The 22,539-nt window shown below is 39.1% G+C and overlaps 1 protein-coding gene across 6 annotated transcripts in view; it reads right to left on the bottom strand.

The window, feature by feature from the left end:
* Positions 1–6,132: 6,132 nt before the first annotated feature.
* The window catches only part of LOC115619050 (uncharacterized protein KIAA0355-like), a 48,803-nt gene continuing 32,396 nt past the window's right edge, over positions 6,133–22,539 (bottom strand). For 3 of the 6 annotated variants that reach the window (XM_030511067.1, XM_030511065.1, XM_030511064.1), the window contains 7 exons: positions 16,201–16,298; positions 14,889–15,014; positions 13,394–14,376; positions 9,206–9,371; positions 8,170–8,304; positions 7,058–7,136; positions 6,133–6,527 (listed from right to left, as the gene is read on the bottom strand). In XM_030511067.1, coding sequence (XP_030366927.1) covers positions 6,207–6,527; positions 7,058–7,136; positions 8,170–8,304; positions 9,206–9,371; positions 13,394–14,376; positions 14,889–15,014; positions 16,201–16,298 — 1,908 coding nt within the window. In that variant the 3' untranslated portion in view covers positions 6,133–6,206. Of the gene's footprint in view, positions 6,528–7,057; positions 7,137–8,169; positions 8,305–9,205; positions 9,372–9,867; positions 12,186–13,393; positions 14,377–14,888; positions 15,015–16,200; positions 16,299–22,539 lie in introns of those variants that run through there. The other 3 variants (XM_030511066.1, XM_030511068.1, XM_030511069.1) reach the window with 3 other exon arrangements.

Here is a 22,539-nt window from a genome sequence, read left to right on the forward strand (position 1 = left end):
TCTTAGGCAAAGGAACATTTTTATATAGTTGTAAAATTCCATTATATCCCATTGCCATCACAACCTTTGTATAGCTGTATAAAAAGCAAATAATTTTTAAAGAATAAACATTAAGTTGGCAAACCTACTGTGTTATTGCAAAAGTTGATATGCTGAAGAACACTGAATCGGTTGGTTTTTGTGGGTGGGTTTTTTTTTTTTTTTGTGGTGTGTGCTTGTGGGTGGGTGGGTGTCTTTTGTTTGTTTTGGTTGTGTGTGGTTTTGTGGGTTTGGTTTTTTTGGTGTGGTGGGGTTTTTTTCGTGGCTTTTTTTTGTTGTTTTTGGGTTTTTTTAGCAGCTTTTCAGGCTTCAATGTTTGATTTTTATGTTTGGACTCTAATAAAGATGTGAAAATGTTCTTCTATCACATGAAACTGGATACGCTCTTCCCTTCTCTTGTAAGGATTTGATTTTTGTAGCTTCTGGCATATTGCAGGATTTGACCAAACTAAAGGAAATATTTTGAAATAAGGAGAACAGAAATTTTCATATGTCAAATTTGCAGTTAATTTTACTTAGTGATAAATATTAACTTTTTTTAATGATGTACCAGGCACTTGAGTTTGTGATTCTCCTGGAGTGCCTGAGACTGAAGTATGTCTCCATTTGTCAACAGTGAGCTGTTAACTTTGTTGTTATACCTGTAGACATAAGCAATTTAAAGAATTCTTAGTGTTTGAAGTTGTTTGCATTGTGCTAGGCCATAGCTTGGAGACATTATGACTCTGGTTCTAAGACTGTGAAGTCACATCTGATGTAAGATGGACTCTGCCAATTATGAATGACTAGTTATGATGTTTTGATGCGCTGGAATAGAAACCTGGTCATTTGTGTCTGTCTGTGTGTATGAAGGCCACAGGAATAAAGGGATCCAAAGAGTAAAACTAATTTGCTGATTTTATTTTTTTTTTATTTTTTTTTATTTTTTTGTGATCAAAGATGTGGAAAACTGCGGTGTTTGAAAATTGGAATATTTACAAGTGGTGATAGGATCTTAATTTTATAACTTTTGTATAGCACTACAACGAAGTGTTTTGTAATTGGTTTCCTTATTAAGGTCAAATGAAAGTTAGATAATAGTGTTTAGTAATGTTTTTTGCATGTTAAAAGCGCAGATCGTGAATGGGAGCAGCCGTGGGGGGTGCTGGACGGCAGAGCCAGTGCTGCGCTGTTGCAATAACTGTATACTGTAGGACATGGCCTGGTCTTAGTTTTAAATACCATGCGTTGTAAATACAGGCGCTCGGCCCTGGGAGGGGGTGAGGAGGTCTGGCACTTTCCGCAGGGCTGCCTGCAGCTGCCCTGGGCCGCGGCACGGAAGCCATGTTCCTTTTGTTCTTTTGTTTTTATTTTATGTTAAACTCGAATAAACCCTTTCCTAAAGCCCGGCTCGGGGTGGTTCCCGGCCTGGGACTGGGCTGAGGCGCACGAGGGAGGGGCCGTCAGGTCCCGTCAGCCCTTGCGCGGAGCGGCGGCGGCAGAGACATGTCGGTGGCGTTCGTGCCGGAGCGTCTGCGCGGGAAGGTGGAGGTGAACCAGGAGACGTTGCAGTGGGTGAGCGCTGGCCGTGGGGGTCGCGGCAGCAGTGGCACTGGTGGCGGTGGCGGCACGGGCCCTCCCTGTTCGGCTGAGGTAGAGCTGGCCCTGCTGGCCCTGGTTGTGGGGCGGTAGTGGGTCGCGGCGGGCGGTGACAGCGCGCTCCTGTGCCCTAGCTGCTGGAGGAGAACGACCAGCTGATCCGGTGCATCGTGGAGTACCAGAGCAAGGGCCGGGCCACCGAATGCGTGCAGTAAGTAAGTGAGCCGAGACCCCGCGGGCGCCGAGCAGGCGCTGATCCGCCCCGGCCTCCTGCCTCCTTCGGGCCAGCCCAAGCTTCGTGGGCCCCACATTCCTGATGGGAGTGAAACGCGGTTCCCGCTCTTCTAGAGCTTTCCTTCGTTAAGAAGAAAGTGCGGTTGTGCTGCTTAAGAGGCTTCCCAAAAATTACTTTCATGAATCTGTAAAGCGAAAACGCCACCGCATAGAGTGAATCTGATGCCTGTGCCTTTCTGCTAAGGGTTTTGTTCTGTATTAACATGAAAACCAGCGCTGTTGGTCAAGCTTCTCCCCGCCCCCGGTGTGTGTAAAACACTGAGTGGCATTTGCAGAGAGCGAGTGTCGTCAGCTTGTGTCTCTGCGGCAGCTCGGCTCTTGATGAACTTGCAGGGGACCTGCACGACAGGCAGTTTGGCAGCAGTCCCTGAGCCTGCGTTAGTGCTGGCTGCATGCTTAGGCCAGCCCAGCAGTGGAGCTGTGTCATCTCCTGCCCCTGGGCTGCTCCCTGAAGCTCTGCATCTTTTCAGTATTGACCATAGAAAGAGCTTAATGTGGATGCTTGCTGTCAGTCGGTTTGTAGCACATACCTAGTTAGAGTGCAGTTCAGTGCAGCATTCTGGGCTTTAGAACAAGAACTGGATAGAGAGGCGTTTGCCCTGATTTATTATTGTTATTTTCATAGTTTGCTATTTCCCTAACAAACAGCAAATATTGATCAGATTACAAAAGTGACTATTGAAGTGTGGGTAGTTTGCTAGAAAAGAATACATTATTTCATTTCCCATGTACTCTGTTTCTTCCTCTCATAGGTACCAGCATATCCTGCACAGAAACCTCATTTATTTAGCTACAATTGCTGATGCAACGCCACCCAGCAGAAGACCATAGACTGACTGCACATACCTGGACATGAGCAGCAATACTTTAACCAGCTGTAGAACTACTTAGTTTAGAGTTCTGCTTTGTGAGCTGAGAAGGTAGTTTTGACAGGCAGGTAAAAAGTCATCTATGCTTTTATGTTGAAAATGTGAATGTAGCTTTTGATGTAATATTAGGCTAGCTTCTTCCCTTTTGCTGTAAGCAGAACTTAAGGGTGATCATTATCATAGTCCCCTTTTTTTCCCCTCTGAAAAACTCCCATGTAGTGTAATTCTGAACATAGCCTGGTAGTCAGGACAGTGCTACCAGAGGTGCCTTTAGAGGCCCTGTGCAGTCTTATGAAGTGGAGACTTTCATGACTAAGACTGTACAATAACAGGGAAGCATTTAACTGGGTAACTTTTACCTCCAACACAACAGTCATTTGTTGCCATAGATGCAAGCAGAAGACTGTTTTGTACCTTGTATCATAGGAACTTAATAAATTAAAGATGTTCTTTGTAAATTATAGTACATTCTGGATTCATGTAACATTAACAAAGGAGCAGCTCAGTGATTTCGTGAAGCAGAAATGTTAACATATCTAGGAAGGGTGAGACTGTTGCATAATGTGGCAATCATCGGGCACAAGGGAGAAATGGAGCCTTTATTCCAGTGAGAGAAGGCTGTGTGTTTGCCCTAGTTGTGTCACAACTTTTCCTTTTTGCTTGAAATGCTCTGTACTGCAGACTCTGTAAACAAGTAAATTCTTGCAATAGACTCATATGCTTCCTGGGTGTTTGTCATCATTTACAGTCTGCTGTACACTTGGGTACTCTTACCCAGAAAGAGCACAGCCTGCACACCTTGGATACTGTATTTCAGTGGCATGATTGACATAGCCTTATTAGGAGTTGGAGGAAGTTTACAATTTGCTCACTACCATCAGAGTTATTTACTCTGTGATTCCTAAAAAACTCAAGTAACTTGGTATGCTAATGTTTGTCAGCACTGCTTGTTCAAAGATACTGCTAAGGCAGTTTCTGTATCATGTTCTTCAGTGCATTCTACTTGGAAAAGTAGCCTTAAAGATGCTTCAAATTGTACAGTGCATAAAGTTCATTTTTATACGAGTCAGTAAGTAGGCAGTTGACAATTTTCAAACTGTTAAATAATCCCATGTTAATGAAATAAGATATTTGTTTACAAACCAAAGTTATACTTTAAGGTGCTGTTCATTTTCAGCAAGGTGCATATTTTAAACAGGTATGACCTATTAAATGTATATCTTTAATAAAGCAAATAGCTTACTTTTACAGAAGCTTTAAAATACAAAATGTACAGTTTCAGTTCAGAAACATTAACTATTCACAAGAAGCACTGCAATAAGGGTAAGTTAACTAAGCACCAAACCCTTGCACTTGGCAGTGTAAGTGAAGTTTAATGGCAAAACTCATTTGTCAAGTGCAACAATTCTTAAAATTACCAGTGTTCAGAATGATGGAAGCAAAGGACAGAGTAGAACCTACGTGGTCAAAATGCAGACAGACTTGCTTTGTTTTCACAATTCACTTCTGTAGGTCCAGAAACTTGCCAGCATTTGTCATTATGAACAAACTGCAAAAACTATAGCAATAATTTTGGCACTTGTTAGAAAAAGTTCAAAATTAAGTGTTTTCATTAACTTCCATTTTGGTCTTAGTATGAATAACCAGTAAGTACAACCAAATTTAGGCTTTAATATTAACTCTAGATGACAAGGTTTAGGAAACTCAAAACCATTCATCAAGTTAAGTAACCACTAACATTTTCAGCAGAGGGTTTTCAAAATCATAGTAGTACAGACCATAAACAATTTACAGACAGAAGCCACACTGATGATTGTGCAAAGCACATTGCTGTAAAAAGTCTATGTACAGCAAACAAATCTTTTTAAACATGGTAAGTATGAAGTTTCAGAAAACATGGTGACAGTATAAATACAGGCAACATTGGCATCCTCAAACAGCACAAAAAGTAACAATCTGGGCCTGCAAATACAGCCCGTCACCAAACAAACAGAAAAGGTAGATGGGTTTTTAAATACCCACATGTTTAATAGCTTCAGTGTTGTGTATACTTTTTACATATAATGTATTTATTTTTTTGGTATCTTTAGATATAGATGTACTTAGTTTGTAAAATCAAAACCAACAAATATGCTTTATCTTCATTGAAAAATTATGTTGTTAGAACTAATAACCCATTTTACTAGTAGTTAACGTATTAGAATATGACTTAAGAAAAATACAAAAATAAGATTAATACTGTCAAAACTCTTTTATACCAGAAAATATTGTGGTTTTTAGATTCTTTCAAAGATGAAATATGAAAATTTAAATAAGCTCTAACTATATAAAGAATCTTCTGTAATCTCAATTAATATACAGGGGGATAGCTATACATACATTTACCATTGTCCTTCAATTTTTAAGTACCACTCTCCCAGATCCACTTTGGTTGAAAGATTATTCCTAATTCCACAGGTTCACTTAATGGCACATATTGACTGCAAATAATTACTTTATTCTTTAAAAAAAAAAAAAAAAAAAAGTTCTTTTAACTAACTGCTACCCCACATTTCAGTTTAGTATCTTCTGAGCCAGCTCACAATTTTTAATCAACTGTAGCATCTGAAATAAGACTTTAAACATATGCAAGTAGTCTTTTTGGCTATACTTTCACACATTTAAGCACTGTGTGGATATGCCTTTGGCCAAATGAAGCAGTAAGAAACTGTATTTGTTTGAAAACCAGTGTTGTCTTATCCACACGGATGCCATCTACTTTCAGCAGCTCAGGTAACATTTGTGACACAAGCTGAGTGGTTCTGTTGCTGATCTTTTACTTGAGTAAGGAAACTACCACAAAACTCAGTTTCACAACTGTTTCTGCAACAGGCTCACCATGAACACGCTTGTGTGGCACACACGAAGCTGCTGCTGCACTTACTTCTTTTAAAAAGAGCTGCCCACAACCGTTTATGGAGAATACAAAGGCTTTAGAGCTTGGCCATTATAAATTTAAACACAGTGTTGAGCAAAGTTGCCATTATATATTTGCTTCAACATATTCAATGTGTTTCAGTAAGATGTTTAATTATAAATCTATATGAAAAATAGTTATAAAATACAGTGTTTCTTGTATGGTAGTCCTTCAGCAGTTCTTATTAAAAAAAAAAAAAAGTTTTGAAAGTAAAGGCAAAGGCAATATACATGTTTTTAAAAGCATTTCTACATCACAGTTTTGGGCTGCTTCATGTACATCAAACAAACATATTGGTCATATTTGCTCAGCACTGTAAATCAGAATTCAAAAGTTTGTATATCTCACCCAAACCCCCTCAGTTCCATATTTAATGAGATGAAACAGGATATAACCAATACACAATTGTGAAACAAAGTACAGGTAATTTATGTTTGGCCCTGTGCTGCATTTCCCAACGTGAGAAGCAATCAGTACTGATGCAGGTAAGATGGTCTGCGTTCATGCTTCACTGGGAAGGATTTAAAGCCCTTATTCATCTGTTTGTGCTGGGAAGCCTGCTGTGATTGCTGCTGCTGCGCATAGGCAAAGTTAGAGGAAAGCCCTGCTGCTGGAGCGCAGTCGTTGGCTGCTGCCCATATGGGTGACTGCAGGATCTGCATCGTGTCGCTCCACTGGCTGATAGGGCTGCTCATGGGATACAAAGGTGTACTCTGACTGGGTAGGGTGTTCATGACAGAGGATGGATGTTGCCAGGGTGCCTTGGGAGGCCAAGTCTTGGTCTTCTTATCCTGAGAAAACAACATTAGTTGGGTTTGAGATTTGTGGGTTTTTGGTTTGGGGTTTGTTTGTTTGTTCCAATAACAAAACACTTTTTCTTTGTGACAATGCTTAAAACATCACCCTATCCCCTCCTTAAGACATTTTCAGAAGATAAATTTATGTTTGAAAACAGAATTGATACATAGATATAGCACTCCCAAGTCTTAAAATACCTGCCTATTGAAAAACCTTTTTATTTACTTGACACATAGTAGCCCTGTTCCAAGTCAAGATTTCTAACAAGACAGGTAATAAATCTAGTGGTACTTCAGTTTTCTCTGCACAAACAATTAAAATTGTTGCCTCTTAGCTTAACTTGAATTTTAATATTTAAACCTAGTAACTTTGATAAAAGCATCTAGTACTACTTGTGTGCTGATGGTTTGGGTTTTAGCTAAGCTATCTGGAGATACAGATGCTATTCTAGTTGTCCTCCTAGTGTAAACCACCCCTAAATGCAAATAGGAAAAATGACTAAGCAAAGCTATTCTTAGCTTACCTGATTACGGTCATCTGCTGCAGAAAGAAGAGGTGGTGATGTTGGTGTACTAGGTTCCTGTTCGCCACTACTGTGTTTTCTGCCCAGAAAGACAGTAACATTTACTTTATTATTTTATTTTTTAAATGAGTCATCCCCATTCATCTGCCACTGGCACATACCATTCTGCAGCTTCATTCTGTCATACCTGACAGCCTAGAATGTGTACTGACATTTAGTCTTGTTTTATATCTGCTCAGTACAGGTAGGAGAAGCAAAGCAGAGAGAAATTCATTACTGAATACTGTCAGGGGCTTGACAGTGCAGTAGTTCTTTGAGCTACAGCTTCAGCAACATGCACACATATTTCTAGAGGTCAAAGGAAGATGGGCTAGGCTTTTGCCCACTTTGAAGAAATTTGACAGAAAGAAAGAAATTGCCTTTTTTCTTCTATCTATCTGCTCTTGTTTTTTGTGGGTTTGGGGTTCTTTTTTTGTTCATTTTTTTGTTGTTTTTTTTTTTAAGTATCTTTTCTGAAATAACTTTACAGACAAGACAACAGAAACAACTGAGCAAGTGAAACATCTGCTGAAGCACAGTGAATTTACTGAGGAAAACATGTTCTACCTATGGTTTAAATTTGTGACCTAATACCTAATATCAAATAGAAGTCCTTGACATGTGCATTCTGGAAGGGTTTTTTGCTCGGTTTTGGTTTTTGGCTGTTTTGGGTTGGGGGGGGTGTGTGTGTTTGTTGTTCTAAACTGTACTCAGTTTAGAAAGCCAATTCAAAGATGATCTCTAACGTCTCAGTAGTTTAGAAAGAAGTGGCATCCATCCAAAGTAGATTCTCTTGGAAAAGGGAAAGCATCAGATCTTTTCTAGACATGCTGAATTTCAGCTAACAACTGGCTATTTGCACAGGTGCTAGTTTGTATAAGGAGACAGCTACTAATATAATGCAATTTGGGAGCATTAAAGTCAAATACACTGTACAGTGACCCATATCATCAGTGTAGTACACACACAGATGTTTTTATAACTTCATCTAATTAGCAGGTATTCCCTTTGTGTGGTTACTGAAATGAAATTATTAAAAAAAGAACTCTTATGGAGCAATACATTTTGCTCACCTTCTCTGCTTCACAGCAGCAACAAGGTCTGGCCCTGAGAACATGGAGAACAAACTGTCTCCATTAGCTGAGGAGGTCTCATCGCTTGAGCTGGCAGAGTCTCCTTGAGTACCAGACCAGCTATTTGTCACATCACTGTAAGACAAAAAGAGTTGTATTAGCCGTTATATTTGTAGCGCCTGATCCAGACTGTATGCCCTAGGAAGTTATGCTGAATCTTAGTCGCTGGTGATACCTCACAGCACAAAGACATTTTGATACTTTGTAAAATGTAAAATTTGTAAAATTAAATTTGTAATACAAATAGTGATCACTTAGAAGTGAGAGCATCAACTGCTTTGTCTGTTACAGTCACTTTATATATATTTTACTAAAATAATTATACAAATTTAAAGTGCCTCTCTTGGTCAGGAAGGAGAAACAAGCAATGCTTGGTTTCGGAATCACTAAGCACTTTTTCATTGCAAAACTGAGCTGGAACACATACTTGTCCTACTGGTTTTAATCTAGCTCGAGAGTCACAGCTTTACATCACGGACAAACGGACAGAGGATCTTGAAACACTTCTGTTGTGATAAATAGTTGTGATTTGGAAGAGATTAAGAACTACTAATGTACTTGTTGTAAGGTACCTGCCTTATAGTATAGCAAGATTGAGTGGCTAAAATCTGGAAAGCTTAATTCAGTCAGGTACTGCAACTTCAGTAGCATCACTTTTCATCAAAACTAGGTCTTAAAGGTTTTCAAATTGCTGAAAAAAACCAATTCTGAATAAATCTGTGCTATAAATTCCTTATTTCCTCTGTTTGAGTCAAAGTCAATATACATTCCACTGTAAAGGAGATGTCAAACAAATGTCAGTGCCTCGGTATCAGCAAAGCAGGAAGGGCTCAGATTTCTCACTCAACATAATGAAGTGCAGCTTCCACAGATGCAGCAGCAATTGGAGAAAACACTCAATATTCCCACATTCTGTCAAGTTTGTGAATAAAGCAGACTCACATACAATAAAAATGTGTAGCCTTCCAAATCTTACCCTTCCGTGAAATACTCCGTAAAGGGCCAGGTTTTATGAGGATCATCAGGGAGAGGCCAGTTGCTACGTGTGTTGCTTGGGTGAGGGACATGGTGTGCTTGCCTTTTCTGTTGCATAGCCTGGTTGACCCCAGCAACATAGCGGGCAAATTCTGGGTCAGAGCCAACTGAACAAAAGAAACCAAGAAATTGGTTGCTGACATTAAGCTATTTCTACTGCAGTTATCTCCCTCTTTTAATCCTTCAGGCTTGACCATACCCCACCAACAGAAAATAATTCCCTCACAGATAATAAATGCCATACAACAGTTGATAACTCTTTATGGAGCAGTGAAGAGTACATCCATACATAGTGAATAATCTCACATGGAAGTACACCTGCCCCTTGCCTTCCATCAGGGAAATAGTATTTGTCACTATGATCATGTCCATACACTGAAAGGTCCAACATCCCATCAGCAGATGCTGATGTAATTAAAGCCTGTACATTTATCTAAGCTCAGAGAGATGGAACATACCAATTATTGTAGTTGATTCCAGACTGCAACATGATTTCCAGCTATGCTGTTATCCTGATTACTCTGAGAAATCAGAATCTCGGATTGAACATATTAGAACATACAGCCCAGAAATTGCCTACTTCCTACAAAGACTAGACAGCAATTTGAAAACCATTCTGATCCTGAACTGCAAAATATTTCAGAGTAAGATTGATATGTACAGGAAAAAAAAAAAAGCAGTAATTCTTAAAAATCCTTCCATTCTTAAAGGGCTTGATGTGTTCCCGAGCATCTGATAAGTGATAAGAATGATCTTGAGCAGACAGCAAAAGCCTTAATAATCCCAAAGTGGTTTAAATGCTCAACTGATCAGAGCCAGTAATTCCTGTATTAAAAAGAATGCTGCTGTGAGTCAGTGTAATTAAGTTTCCACAGCTTTTTCTTTTTGCCTTTCCCCCTGCTCCTCCCCTGAGGGAAAACTTTGCAGTCTGACTGGATTTATGGAAAATGTCTAGACTACATGCATAGTAATTGAGGCAGGAAGTACAGAGCTGTTGGCTTGCTGCTCTCAGTTTTAAATTGAGTGGAGACTGAAGAACATCCAACGAGCATGCACAGCTCAAAGCAGAAATCAGTTTTTCATGTGATGGCTTCCCTACACTCAATTCAGCATTCAGAAGAAAAGTTTCCTCGTTTTCATTTGGCACATTCAGAAAACAGCTCCACAATGTTTTGTTGGATGCAAATTCAAATGACAATGAAGAAAATAACTTTGTTTCTATACATTCTTTATTATGTAAGCAAGGGACAGAGCTATCTGACAGCTGTCAGAAACAAAATATCCCCACTAATACTTGTTCTCTTTGAGAAATATCTTTATGTCAATTTGAGATTGGAAAATAGACAGATCCTCAGATCCGAGGATAGATTCTAGACAGATTCTGAAGGGTGTCCACATTTTTTTTCCTGTGGATAGCATTAAGTGTTAAATTACTTTTATATTCAGAATAGCACCTTGTGTTAATTTTTACCTTGATAAAAACATATCAGGTAAACAGCTTTTTATCAGAGGTTTTTGCCTTCATTCTTTCACATCCGTGAAAGTAATTCAACATTCCTTCTACTAGTTCTCACTGTAACATTCCTTCCTCAAGTTCTTACAGATGATAAAAGTACTGCAAAACACATTTTTGGTCACTAGTTGAGCCTTCAAAATGTAAAGCCATCAATTTTTAAAATTCTTAATTAGTAGATTTGTATCTGAAAAGAGACATCATTTTCAGGCTCTAAAATATTTATCAAAAAAGTATTGCCATTTATTTCAAATGACAAATGTATAATGTCCCAAGAAAGTCTGGAAATGAACAAGTGTTTCGTGTTTTAAAGCTTTCTGTGCTACACTGACTAGAGCTTAAATTGAAAACTCCTACATCACAGCTCAACCTGGCAGGTTACATGAAGAAAAGTTACCTTTCCAATGGAAGAATCTTGATTGGAAGTTGGGTTTTTTTGGTTTTTTTTAAACCCCAGACCTGTGGAAAATACTGTCTACTTATCACTTATACTGTAGAAACATATGTCTTAATCAACAGCACCATTTATCAACTTGAGTAAGTCACCTCTTCAAATTATCACTTTCAAAATCCTTGGTATTCATCATACATATTCAATGGAACAAGTAGCTTTATGAAGATCAAAAGGAAAATCCTACAGAAATATAATGGATTCAAAATGCTAAAAATGCCAGTCCTCTCTATACATGTATTTTTTCCCCTACACATACATGTATTTGGCGCTTAGTGAAAATAATTTTATCCTTAAAGGTTGTGATTCTCCTTGAGTATATAGCATAAGTACATTTAAATAAGATGACACTAATTCAGACTCAAAATTGTTAAGAAGCTTTTGATAACATAACTACACTGCCTATTTTTGCTTTATAAACTCCACTAATTTATCAACTAAGTTGACAAAATAACTATCAAAATTGAGTCAAATGAGCTGGTTTCTGAGATGCCTCCACAGTCCCCACACCCATGCACATACAAAGGAGTGTGGGAAGCTGATTCTGTGGTTTGATAACAGGTTTTCCTGTTGGTGTGAGCGCTGCCTCCCTCCAGGCAATTTTCCTAAATGCATACTACAAAGTTTCTGTAGCAATGTTCCAGGCCAACAGAAATTATATTTATGAGATAGTGGATTTGTAAGTTGTTCTTAGTACTACTATCAGAAGAATTCATTAATATCCTCTTAGGCTCTACAATCAATTTCATAGTCTTTAGTTATTTGCTTATGGCTATAAAATTTTATCTCACTTCATCTTTTGACAGCAATCCCTCTACATTTACAGTTTATTGGTGGTTCAAACACATCTGGCAAACCACATGGCACTTGCTCTTTTAAAGTCTCTAACCCTTCGGCATCCAAGCTTCTCACTGCAGTCACAGCTGTGGAACAGGAACCAGTAGGACTCCCATGGAACTGCACAGTAATGGAGGGGAAATGCGGGGATATGGGAAAGATGCAATCCGGCTGTATCTCCAGACTGCAGGACTGGTAAAGAGCACTAAGGATCATTCTGGGGAGAGGTAAAATATGCAAGTTCAAGAGTTGAGTTTAAACAATTTCACAAATTATCAATAGGAGGAACATCATCTATAAGTATCCATTTCAGTACTTTGATATGGTCCATATAGGAAAGGTCAGAACCACTACAGCTGGGACAAGAAAAAAGGAACTTGTTCCCATTCTTACTTATCAATGAAAGTTTCTTGTACTTTAGTTCATCTAAGAATGCATACATATAAATACCTGCTGGCCTTTGTAAGCACATTAGCATTTGGTGAATAGCACTAGGAAATGACAGTTATTGCTAGCAATGTTTAACAGTATTCTTTGTGAAAAGACCCTGTCCTGGGTTCAGCTGTAACAGTTATTTTTCTCCTTCCTAGTAGCTGATGCAGTGCTGTGTTTCAACTTTAGTCTGAGAACAATGCTGATAACACACTGATGGTTTAGTTGTTGCTAAGTAATGTTTACTCCGATCAAGGACTTTTCAGTCTCTCATGTTCTGCCAGTGAGGAGGGGCATGGAAAGCCGGGAGGAAGCATAGACAGGACACCTGACCCAAAGTAGCCAAAGGGGTATTCCATACCACAGCACGTCATGCCCAGTATATAAACTGGGGGGTGTTACCCGGAAGGCCAGATTGCTGCTCGGGTCAGGCTGGGTATCAGTCGGCTTGTGGATTGTGCATCAGTTGTGTTTATTGTTGTCTTTTCCCCTTTTAGTTTCATATTCTCTCCCCTTATTATTTCCCTTATTATTATTAGTGGTAGTAGTAGTAGTTTTGTATTATACTTTAGTTATTGGACTGTTCTTATCTCAACCTGTGGGGTTTACATTCTTTTGATTCTCCTCCCCATCCTGCCTGGAGGTGGGGGCGAGGGAGTGAGCAAGCAGCTGTGTGGTTCTAGTTACCGGCTGGGATTAAACCATAACAGAGCCTTATTAAAAAAACAAAAACCAAAAAAACCCCAAAAACAAACAAAACAAAAAGAAAACCAAACAAAAAAAACCCCACCAAAAAACACAAAAACAACCAAAAAAACCCACACCAAACAAAACCAACACATTCCCCCCCCCCCCCAAAAAAAAAAAGAAATCACAATGAAGGAAAAGGCACACACCTGCAGGGTCAAAAGGCAGGATTTCTCCCAACATCCCAAACACTCCATCAGTTTGGTCACGATTTGGCCACGTGTTATTTCTAGGTCCTTGTGGTTTCTGTCCTAACATCTCTGACATCATATTGTTCATATAGCTGCTCACAAGACCCAAGCTGTACAAATCAGAGCTTAAATCTGAAAAACCAGGATTGTTCCACTGGTTTATATGAGACAATCCAGCTCCAACAGCTTGGGCTGGCTGCTGCAAAGAATTAGTTAGCCATTTGGCAGGTACATGTTCCTGTGGTCCAATAGGTTGAAGCAAGTGTTGGTAATACTGCGTTTGCTGCTGCTGCTTTTGTGATTGTTGTTGCTGTGACAAGCCTTGTTGGGAAGGATGCAGTGGTGTGTGAGAGACAGACTGCGGTTGCTGTTGTACTGTTCCTGATTTTTGTTCTGTTGCTGTAGAGGATGCAGAGTTCCTTCTTTTCACCATCGGAGAAGTCTGCTGGGATTTGCCCATGTTAAAACCAGACAAGAAATCTATAACATCCTGCATTTCTTGGTCAGTTGGTAAATTCATACCTTTGTCATCCTTGCTGTCATCCAGTTTGAAGTTGTCCCGTCTTTGAACTAGAAACCCATTCACTAGCTGGTTATTTGTGTTCTGAACTGATTGCAGTGGATCTGCAGTCCTAGGGAAATTACCAATGTTCAAGATGCTTTGTAACCGTGCGTCTATGTTAGTGAGCATTTTAGCTTTCTCCTCTGAGTTGGAACTTATGAAGACATTTTTGGAAGGTGTATTGGGGATTGAGTAACTTCCAGTATTACTTGTACTGGTGCAGGAAGTTTTTTTTGTAAACCGTGAAGTCAGTTTTGAGAATGTCTTTTGCAGACCACCTGAAGATTTGCTTCCATTTCCAGAAGGCATGTCAACTTGATTCCCAAAGCCTAAGATTTCACGCTGTAACTGGATCTGAATACAAGGCAAAGTTTGCTCCCTGCATCAACAAAAACACATATATCAAACCACCTAATACATAACTGAGTTTGTACTTCAGAGGAAAATGTGTATTTGGGTAGTAGCTACTGGAAGAAACAAAACCAAAGATTGCTGAGTTCATCAATTACTTCTTATGGTAACAATGCAAATTATTACTGGCATTTGCAATAGCATTAACTACTTTCATTAAGAAATTTTAATTGTGCTTCAAGATTTAAATGGTAACCAATTAAATAAAAATCAAGTATTTTTGTAAGAGAGAAACAAATATTTTTGTACACTTCGATAAGCTGCTGGTTTGGTTTCAAGAAGACTGCTGTATCTCTGTACATACCCACAAGGTACCTATGTAGATTACCAATTTCCTGCACTCATTTTGACTACTGTTTTCCCCTCCTGATGAATCGGTACTATGAAATTCCTCAGTACAAATCTTTCAACAATGATGGCTTTGTTTAAACTAGGACACTAGAACATGAGAGCATAGGGTTCAGGAGGAGATGTACCTACCTTCCTTCCTTCCACCTGTGTATGTCGAACACAGCAGTGTAGAGCACATCTACTAGCCCCAAAGTCTTCTCTGGATCCAGACTCCTCTGCAGCAGAGACATTGTTGCTGGATCTTCTTTCAGACACCTGTAATCATTAAGTTTAACTTAAAAATAAAAATTTTCTTGTTGTTTTTTAGTTTGGTTTTTTTTTGTTTGGTGGCTTGGTTTTTTTTTTTTTACATTAGACCATTTTACCATACTAGTCAGATAATAAAAGGCCAATTGCTGCACTACTACTGCTCCTAAAGAGGTGCGACTAGTAAAGGCAACATAATGTATGGATGCCTGAGGGTTCCTAAAGACTATGCCTTCAGCCTTGGTTTCTTTCTACTGTTGAATATACAGCTAATCTAACTGTAAGAGTTATATAATTTATTTTAAAATCATGATTAATGATTAGCTCTTTAGCTGAGCAGGCATAATTTGGGCAGAGAGGAGTGAAAAGCCACTCTCACTGTGTGTCAGCAGGCGGAGCTCTTCCAGAGCACACAACGCCTAGCTCAAGCACTCCACATGATTTTAGTTCTTTCATAATACAGCAATTTACATGAAGAGAAGAGAGAAGTGCCAGTTTATACTCTATAGAAGAATTAAAGATGTATTTGTGTAAACAGACTATCAGTTGACTCGCACTTCTGGACATACCATTGGTACCACTAGTAACAGGCTCTCACCAAGGATTCAGATGAATGCACTGTGTTGTACTGAAATTCCTAACACTGGGCACTCTGAAGTAAGAGAGAAAGGAAGTGTTCTAATTCCAAATCATTGTTTCAGAAGGGAAGAAATCCTCACCTAAACTTCAGATTAATCCTACCGTTCTTCCCTAGGCAGTCAACTAAACTGATAGGGATAGAGTCTCTTGGACCACAGAGTTCTGAGGTTCAGCTGCTTAAAGAAAAGCTCAGTGAAGAGAGCTAAAGCTCTTATTAAACTCATCTAATTCCTGGTCTTCCTGAGGCAAGAGCTGTGAGGACCTGCTGGGAAGAAGCATAACAGGAATACTATTGGATTATTATTTTTTAATTTTTAAACCTTCTCTTTCATCATCAAGCTCTTACTTTATAAGTACATCTTAAGTGCCTCAACACTGCCCCTTTTGCGTTGCCTCCAGAGGCAGCACAAGTACAAAGACAGCTGCTAAAGTACAACTGTCAGTCTGTCAGGAACTGTACTCAGTTCCAGATAAAGGAACTTAAACTGCAATATTTTCCCCTATATATTTCAGTCACCATTAATAGTATAATCTGCAATACAGTATTTTTATTTACCAAGTTGATGGAACTTGCACCACAATTCTGGATCCTTCTAAACTTATCTGAGGAGCATAAGCTTCTTTATTTTCAATCTGTGCTGTGTCCACAACCACCTAACAAATAAAATGAAAATAAAACAGAAATTATTTTAAGAATTAGTTCAAGTTATTTTATCACCGCTGTAGTCAAGATGCAATAGTCTCACCTACCTGCCATGCTACAGGTACAAAACATAACCAGATAAAAACAAATCAACTCACAAAATCATTGTAAGTTTATTTCTATTTTAAAAAGTAAATTAGTTTGATACAGTAACCTATATTTCAAGGACTTAATTATTCTCAATTACATACTATAGTTATACATCACAACGTAGTTACCAACTGCTTTACCTAAACAGCTGGTAGTCATCAGTGGCTTCATGTAACAGCCCCTACATTTGAGAGGTTTGGCACTATTACTACCTTAATAGCTCCCAAACACCTATTTATCAAAATATTTTAAATAATTTAACTGCAGTGCATGGTATGATATAGACAAATAGTATAGACTCTGAAACTCTTCACATAGCTCACAAACCTTAACAGCCTCCCTTTCCTTTTAAGGTTATAAAATCCCACACCAACAATTTATCTATTCTATCTAATGGAACAGTACTAATTCCCTATTATATAAAAGAAAAGTGACTGTTCGATTTGTGGAATTTTGAGCCTTCTGTAAGTCATCGTGAAGATATATGGAAGATAAAAGTCTTGAAAAATCAACCTTTCTTTTTATGGCATGGAGGAGGAATGGGTTCACTTCAGCTTCATTTAAACTTTAATACCAGTGATAGTAAGTTCCATATTTGGTTCATGCTTTCTGTTGTTGTCCAGTCTGCACAGGTCAGCCTTTTTGATCATTTCCATAATCTCCTATTTTGGTCATGCTGAACTAGCAGCTTTTTGGCAGCCGTCAGCAGTTCTTGCTTCAGTGACTAGCAGATTAGCTGTACCATTTATTCTTGAAATGGCTAAAGTCCTCTGGTATAAATAAGCCTCAAAGGATATTACTGGCTCTTTTGTGATCATCCTACACTGGTTCTACTTCTAACTGGTTGTCTACTACTGGTTATGAAGAAATGTGAAATTAATAATGCCGAGAGTCTTTTCTCTCTCTTGCTTTAACAAAATCATCCAATGACACTCAAACATAATTACTTCCCACCTTTTAGGTATTTTAGCATAAAGCTTTAGTTTTCCTCCAGTTGACTCTAAGCATTTATGCAAGTTTATTCAAACTTGTAAAATATGTCTAAGCACGGCAACAAAGCACCATGCTGTTATCTACTCATGAAAATACCTCTCACTTAATAACAGGGTGTCATGGTTTAAGCCCAGCTGGTAACTCAGAGCCACGCAGCTGCTCACTCACTCCCCCCCCTTCTTCCCCCCCTGCTCCCAGAGGGATGGGGAGGAGAATCAAAAGAATGTAACTCCCACAGGTTGAGATAAGAACAGTCCAGTAACTAAAGTATAATACAAAACCACTACTACTGCCACCAATAATAATAATGATAAGGGAAATAACAAGGGGAGAGAATATAAAACTAAAAGGGGAAAGGAAAAGAAAACAATAAACACAAGTGATGCACAATGCAATTGCTCACCAACCGCCGACCAATACCCAGCCCAACCTGAGCAGCAATCTGGCCTTCTGGGTGACTCCCCCCAGTTTATATACTGGGCATGACGTGCTGTGGGATGGAATACCCCTTTGGCTAGTTTGGGTCAGGTGTCCTGTCTCTGCTTCCTCCCGGCTTCTTGTGCCCCTCCTCCCTGACAGAGCATGAGACTGAAAAGTCCTTGATCAGAGTAAGCATTACTTAGCAGCAACTAAAAACATTGGTGTGTTTTCAGCATTGCTCTCAGACTAAAGTCGAAAACACAGCACTGCGCCAGCTACTAAGAAGGAGAAAAATAACTGTTACAGCTGAACCCAGGACACAGGGCAACTCCATTCCTTTTTTTCCTTGTATTTGTACCATTTTAATTTTAGGTAATTTGGTAATCTGCAATTCAGCTATATTGCAATTATAATTGGGGTAAGGAGAGATTACCTTAGGAATGATTGTTCTCAACTCCCAAGAAAAAATATCCTGTCTGCATCTCAGACCTGTAAGTCAGAACTAAAATTCTGATTTGTGCAGACATATGGCAGCTTCTGGTGCATGGCAGTGCTCATGTTCTGGGCTTTGCTGGGGGTGTCATCGTCCATCCATCCCATCTCCATCTCCCCCCCCCCCCCCCCCCCCCCCTTCTTTCCCTTAAAAAAAGTTTTACATCTCTCAACATTTGGTCAGTTATGACATCTGGATTTAAACATTACTACAAGATTTAGGGCTTTGTGATGCATGTTTTTTACACAGAAAGATCTACTAGCACAAAAAAGGATGGCTAGAGACTCAATTAAACCTTCTCTTCACGACACCAATTCAAAGTTTTATTTCTACTCATCCTCTGAATTCAACTATTTTAATACACATCACTTATTCAAACATGGAGATTTCTTCAGCTGACCCAAATCTGAAAACACAATTCTTAATATATATATGCTAAGGTAAAAACTGAAAAACTGCACTTTAAAAAATTATTTCTTATGTTAAAAAAACCAGAAGCCTAAAATAACCAAGCAAACTAAGTCACATCTCATTGTGCTTTCCACTCTTAATGAGTTTGTTCTTAAAAGGCACACAAGATAGGCTAAAGATAGCAAGACTGTCAAGTAATGTTCTTTTTTAAATTGGGCATTTGAATGACAAATTTACGCACAATTCTGAACTAATACAGACAGCTTAGTTTCTTAAAGCTGTAAAACAAAGGCTACATAACTCTGTCCCATGATTCATTTATCTGAGTTCTACACAAAATAAACTTAAAATACACACATTCTCCCTCCACGCCTGGTGGGTGCTTAGAGGATAGCTTCCTGTGCATCAGACATCTGTCATTCTTGTTTTACAAATGCTTCCTCTCATTTCCACCCAAAGAATACTTTAAAGAAGCAAATTACAATTTCTCATCATTGCACGAGGCTACATAGAAGCCTAACTGAATCTCGTAAAATATTATGGCACATAGTTTATAAAGAAAAACCTCAACCCTCACACCCTTCCAGACTGCAACAAATCAAAGTGAGAATGAATGAAGGAGAGAAGGCTGGCAAGTATTTTGTCATGAGGATAGCTCATTACTGTGTCTTTGAAGATGGAAACCTGCTACTTTCAGAACCTGAGGTTCATGCAAAAAGCTTTGGAGACATTCATGATTCAACACAAGTAATATTCCATATATCAGCACTGTCATTTGGGAGAATGCGTAAGTAAGTTTTATGCTGACAACTCTCTAAATGTTATGATAAACCTGAAGAACATCACCACTTCAATTACCAGCAGGTCTAACTAGTTATGTCTAGACTGGGGGACACCAAGACATTTTCAGACTCCCGAGTCTGAATGTACCTCAGGCTACTCCCCAGATCTCATCAGGGCAGGACTTGGGTGTGCACAACACTGAAACCCCCTGGAAAGGAAATGGTGGGAGGTGCAGCATCCTCCAAGGCATTCCTCATCTAGACAGTCAGGAGCCAAGAACTCCTGAGTTACAGCACACTCCCATAGGGCTGCTGAGAAACAGTTCCTTTCTTGGCCTCATTTCCCATACCTTGCTGCTGGCTCCCAGTATCCTAGCACAAACTATGGCAGGTGAAGACACAATCCCACTTAACCATAGCCTTCTTTCTAGTTCTTGTACTTATTAATATTTAATACATGTTTTCCTTGAAAACACCTCAGTAGAAATTTGATCAATCCTACTATTCCACAGTTGCTTTCTCTCCCTGCAAAGATACCACCTTCTTATGCCTCCCTGTAAAACTTCCTTACACAGAGCGGTTAATGGACTACCATCTCCTATCCTCAAATCCCTGTATCGCAGTGAAGTCAGGATTGACAGCAGGTGCACTGCTGTTGGATACTGGTCTGTCCCTTTGATTTTAGGCCTTCTTTACATGAAAAGACACTTGAATTCCACTATGATTTGAACCTACTTCTCTAACAGATATTTAATATTAAGGGACTATCTAATATTGATATCTAGTATCAAAGGAATGCTAAAGTAGAAACACCTGACAAATTTATAATTTACAATTTATCATTCACTATTATTGAAGACCTTGTCAATAGTACCAAAACACATATGGTTTAATGAACTAGGACAGAAAGTCAAAGACACATAATCAGCTGTGTGATTTGTTTGAAAAATGTGATATTTACAAAGTATGTAGCAATATGGATCCTTTCATCAGAAATTACAATTAGTTACAAAGTCCTGATGGCTTGCCATCACCTTGAACAAAGAATTCATATATGAATCAACAAGAAGCATTTAGATTATTGTAGGTTAAAGACAATTCAAAGAATACTTGACAGAAACTGTCATAGACTACAGTGTACCTTGATACTTGCATTTCCTTCCTATCCTATTGCATTCTTACCCCCATTTTATTTGTCCAGTCAAATGAAAACTCAAATTAGCCAAAAAAAACAAAAACCAAAACCAACCTGTGTCATAAATGACACTTTATTAAATGAAGAGATTGCAGTAATTAATTAGGGGAGCATAAATGCATTTTCTTATAGAGTATGTTCCAAGCATCTATTTTTAGTGCCTGTTTAAACACTACAAAATCCAGGAGCTTTGTTTCTAAAGAACACATGACGACAGCAAGGTATTTAATTGCTCTGGGCTCTGTTGGAGATGTCGGGTAGCATTACTTGGTGCAGAGGACTTCCTGGTTTATGTCAGGCAATAAAGGCAGCTTCCATTCAAATCAGAGAAGAAATGAAAAATATAAATGGCAGTTTTTAAAACTAATATGAGAGAAGTGGGGAGAGGAAGTGGGAGGAAGGGTGTTTCTTTTTAACATATTCATCTATAGATTTGAAAATCTTTCTATTTTGATACCGTAAAAGTTGGTTGGAGAAACTCTCTAAGACTCAATTTGGAGTTTTAGAAAGCAGGCATTCTTTATTGCAGCGCTGGGCGCACACGTGAATCGTTCCACAAAGGTGAGCACACTGGTTACTTGCCGGCAGCAGCTATCTATTTAGCATATTCATGCATATGCACAGCTTTTCCAGGAAATTTACATATTTATGAAATTTCTCAATGAACTAATTATAATATTTGCATCCTAATTACACATGCCCTTTCTTGCTGAGAGGAGGTCTCTGGCGGTCACCAATAGTCTTCCTCACTGTGTTTACTGAATGACCTCAGTGCCTGCACATGCTCGCAAGGTCCTAGTGCTGAGTTAGCAGCTGGTATGTCCTTGCTTCTGTTCTGTTCCAGTCTTGCTCCACGTTGGGCGCCGCTCTGCTATCTTGAAGGCTGGCATCCTTGGTCTTATTTACTATCTCCTTAGTTGTTATCAGTCCCGTGATGTTCCTTCCCCTGTCAGCTGAACATTCCTTTCTCTTTACGTGTTAGTAATTAGAACAGTTTGCTGTATTCTACTAAGTTAGTTTAAAATTTAAGCCTACAATTTCACTACGAATTAGAAGTTTCATTCTTGTGTTCTCTCTAGTAACAGAAAGTACAAAGTACACAGTACATTCTCCTGTTCCTATCAGCTACAAATACCATCTACGAACTTACATTCTACAAGGATAGATTTTGCTCATAAATCAAGTTAGCTGCAGTGTTAAAAATGGAGAAACACAAAGTAAGACCCTGGAAATTAATTTCCAAACTCTTCAAAAGATCCAGTTTCTCTTCAGGACGTTTAAATAGCCCTTTTTTTGCTAAGCCTATTCATACAACCATAGAATAGTTAGGGTTGGAAAGGATCTTAAGATCATCTAGTTCCAACCCCCCTCCCATGGGCAGGGATGCCTCACACTAGACCATGTCACCTAAGGTTCAGTCCAACATGGCCTTGAACACTGCCAGGGATGAAGCATTTACCACTTCTTTGGGCAACCTCTTCCAGTGCGTAACCACCCTCACAGTAAAGAACTTCTTCCTTATATCTAACCTGAACTTCCCCTGTTTTAGTTTAAACCCATTACCCCTTGTCCTATTGCTACAGTCCCTGATGAAGAGTCCCTCCCCAGCATCCTTGTAGGCCCCCTTCAGATACTGGAAGGCTGCTATGAGGTCTCCACGCAGCCTTCTCTTCTCCAGGCTGAACAGCCCCAACTCTCTCAGCCTGTCTTCAAACAGGAGGTGCTCAAGCCCCCTTATCATCTTCGTGGCCCTCCTCTGGACTTGCTCCAACAGCTCCATGTCCTTCTTACGTTGAGGACACCAGAAC

The sequence above is a fragment of the Strigops habroptila genome, chromosome W (genome assembly GCF_004027225.2).
Source record: "Strigops habroptila isolate Jane chromosome W, bStrHab1.2.pri, whole genome shotgun sequence".
In the NCBI taxonomy this organism is placed as follows: Eukaryota; Metazoa; Chordata; class Aves; order Psittaciformes; family Psittacidae; genus Strigops; species Strigops habroptila.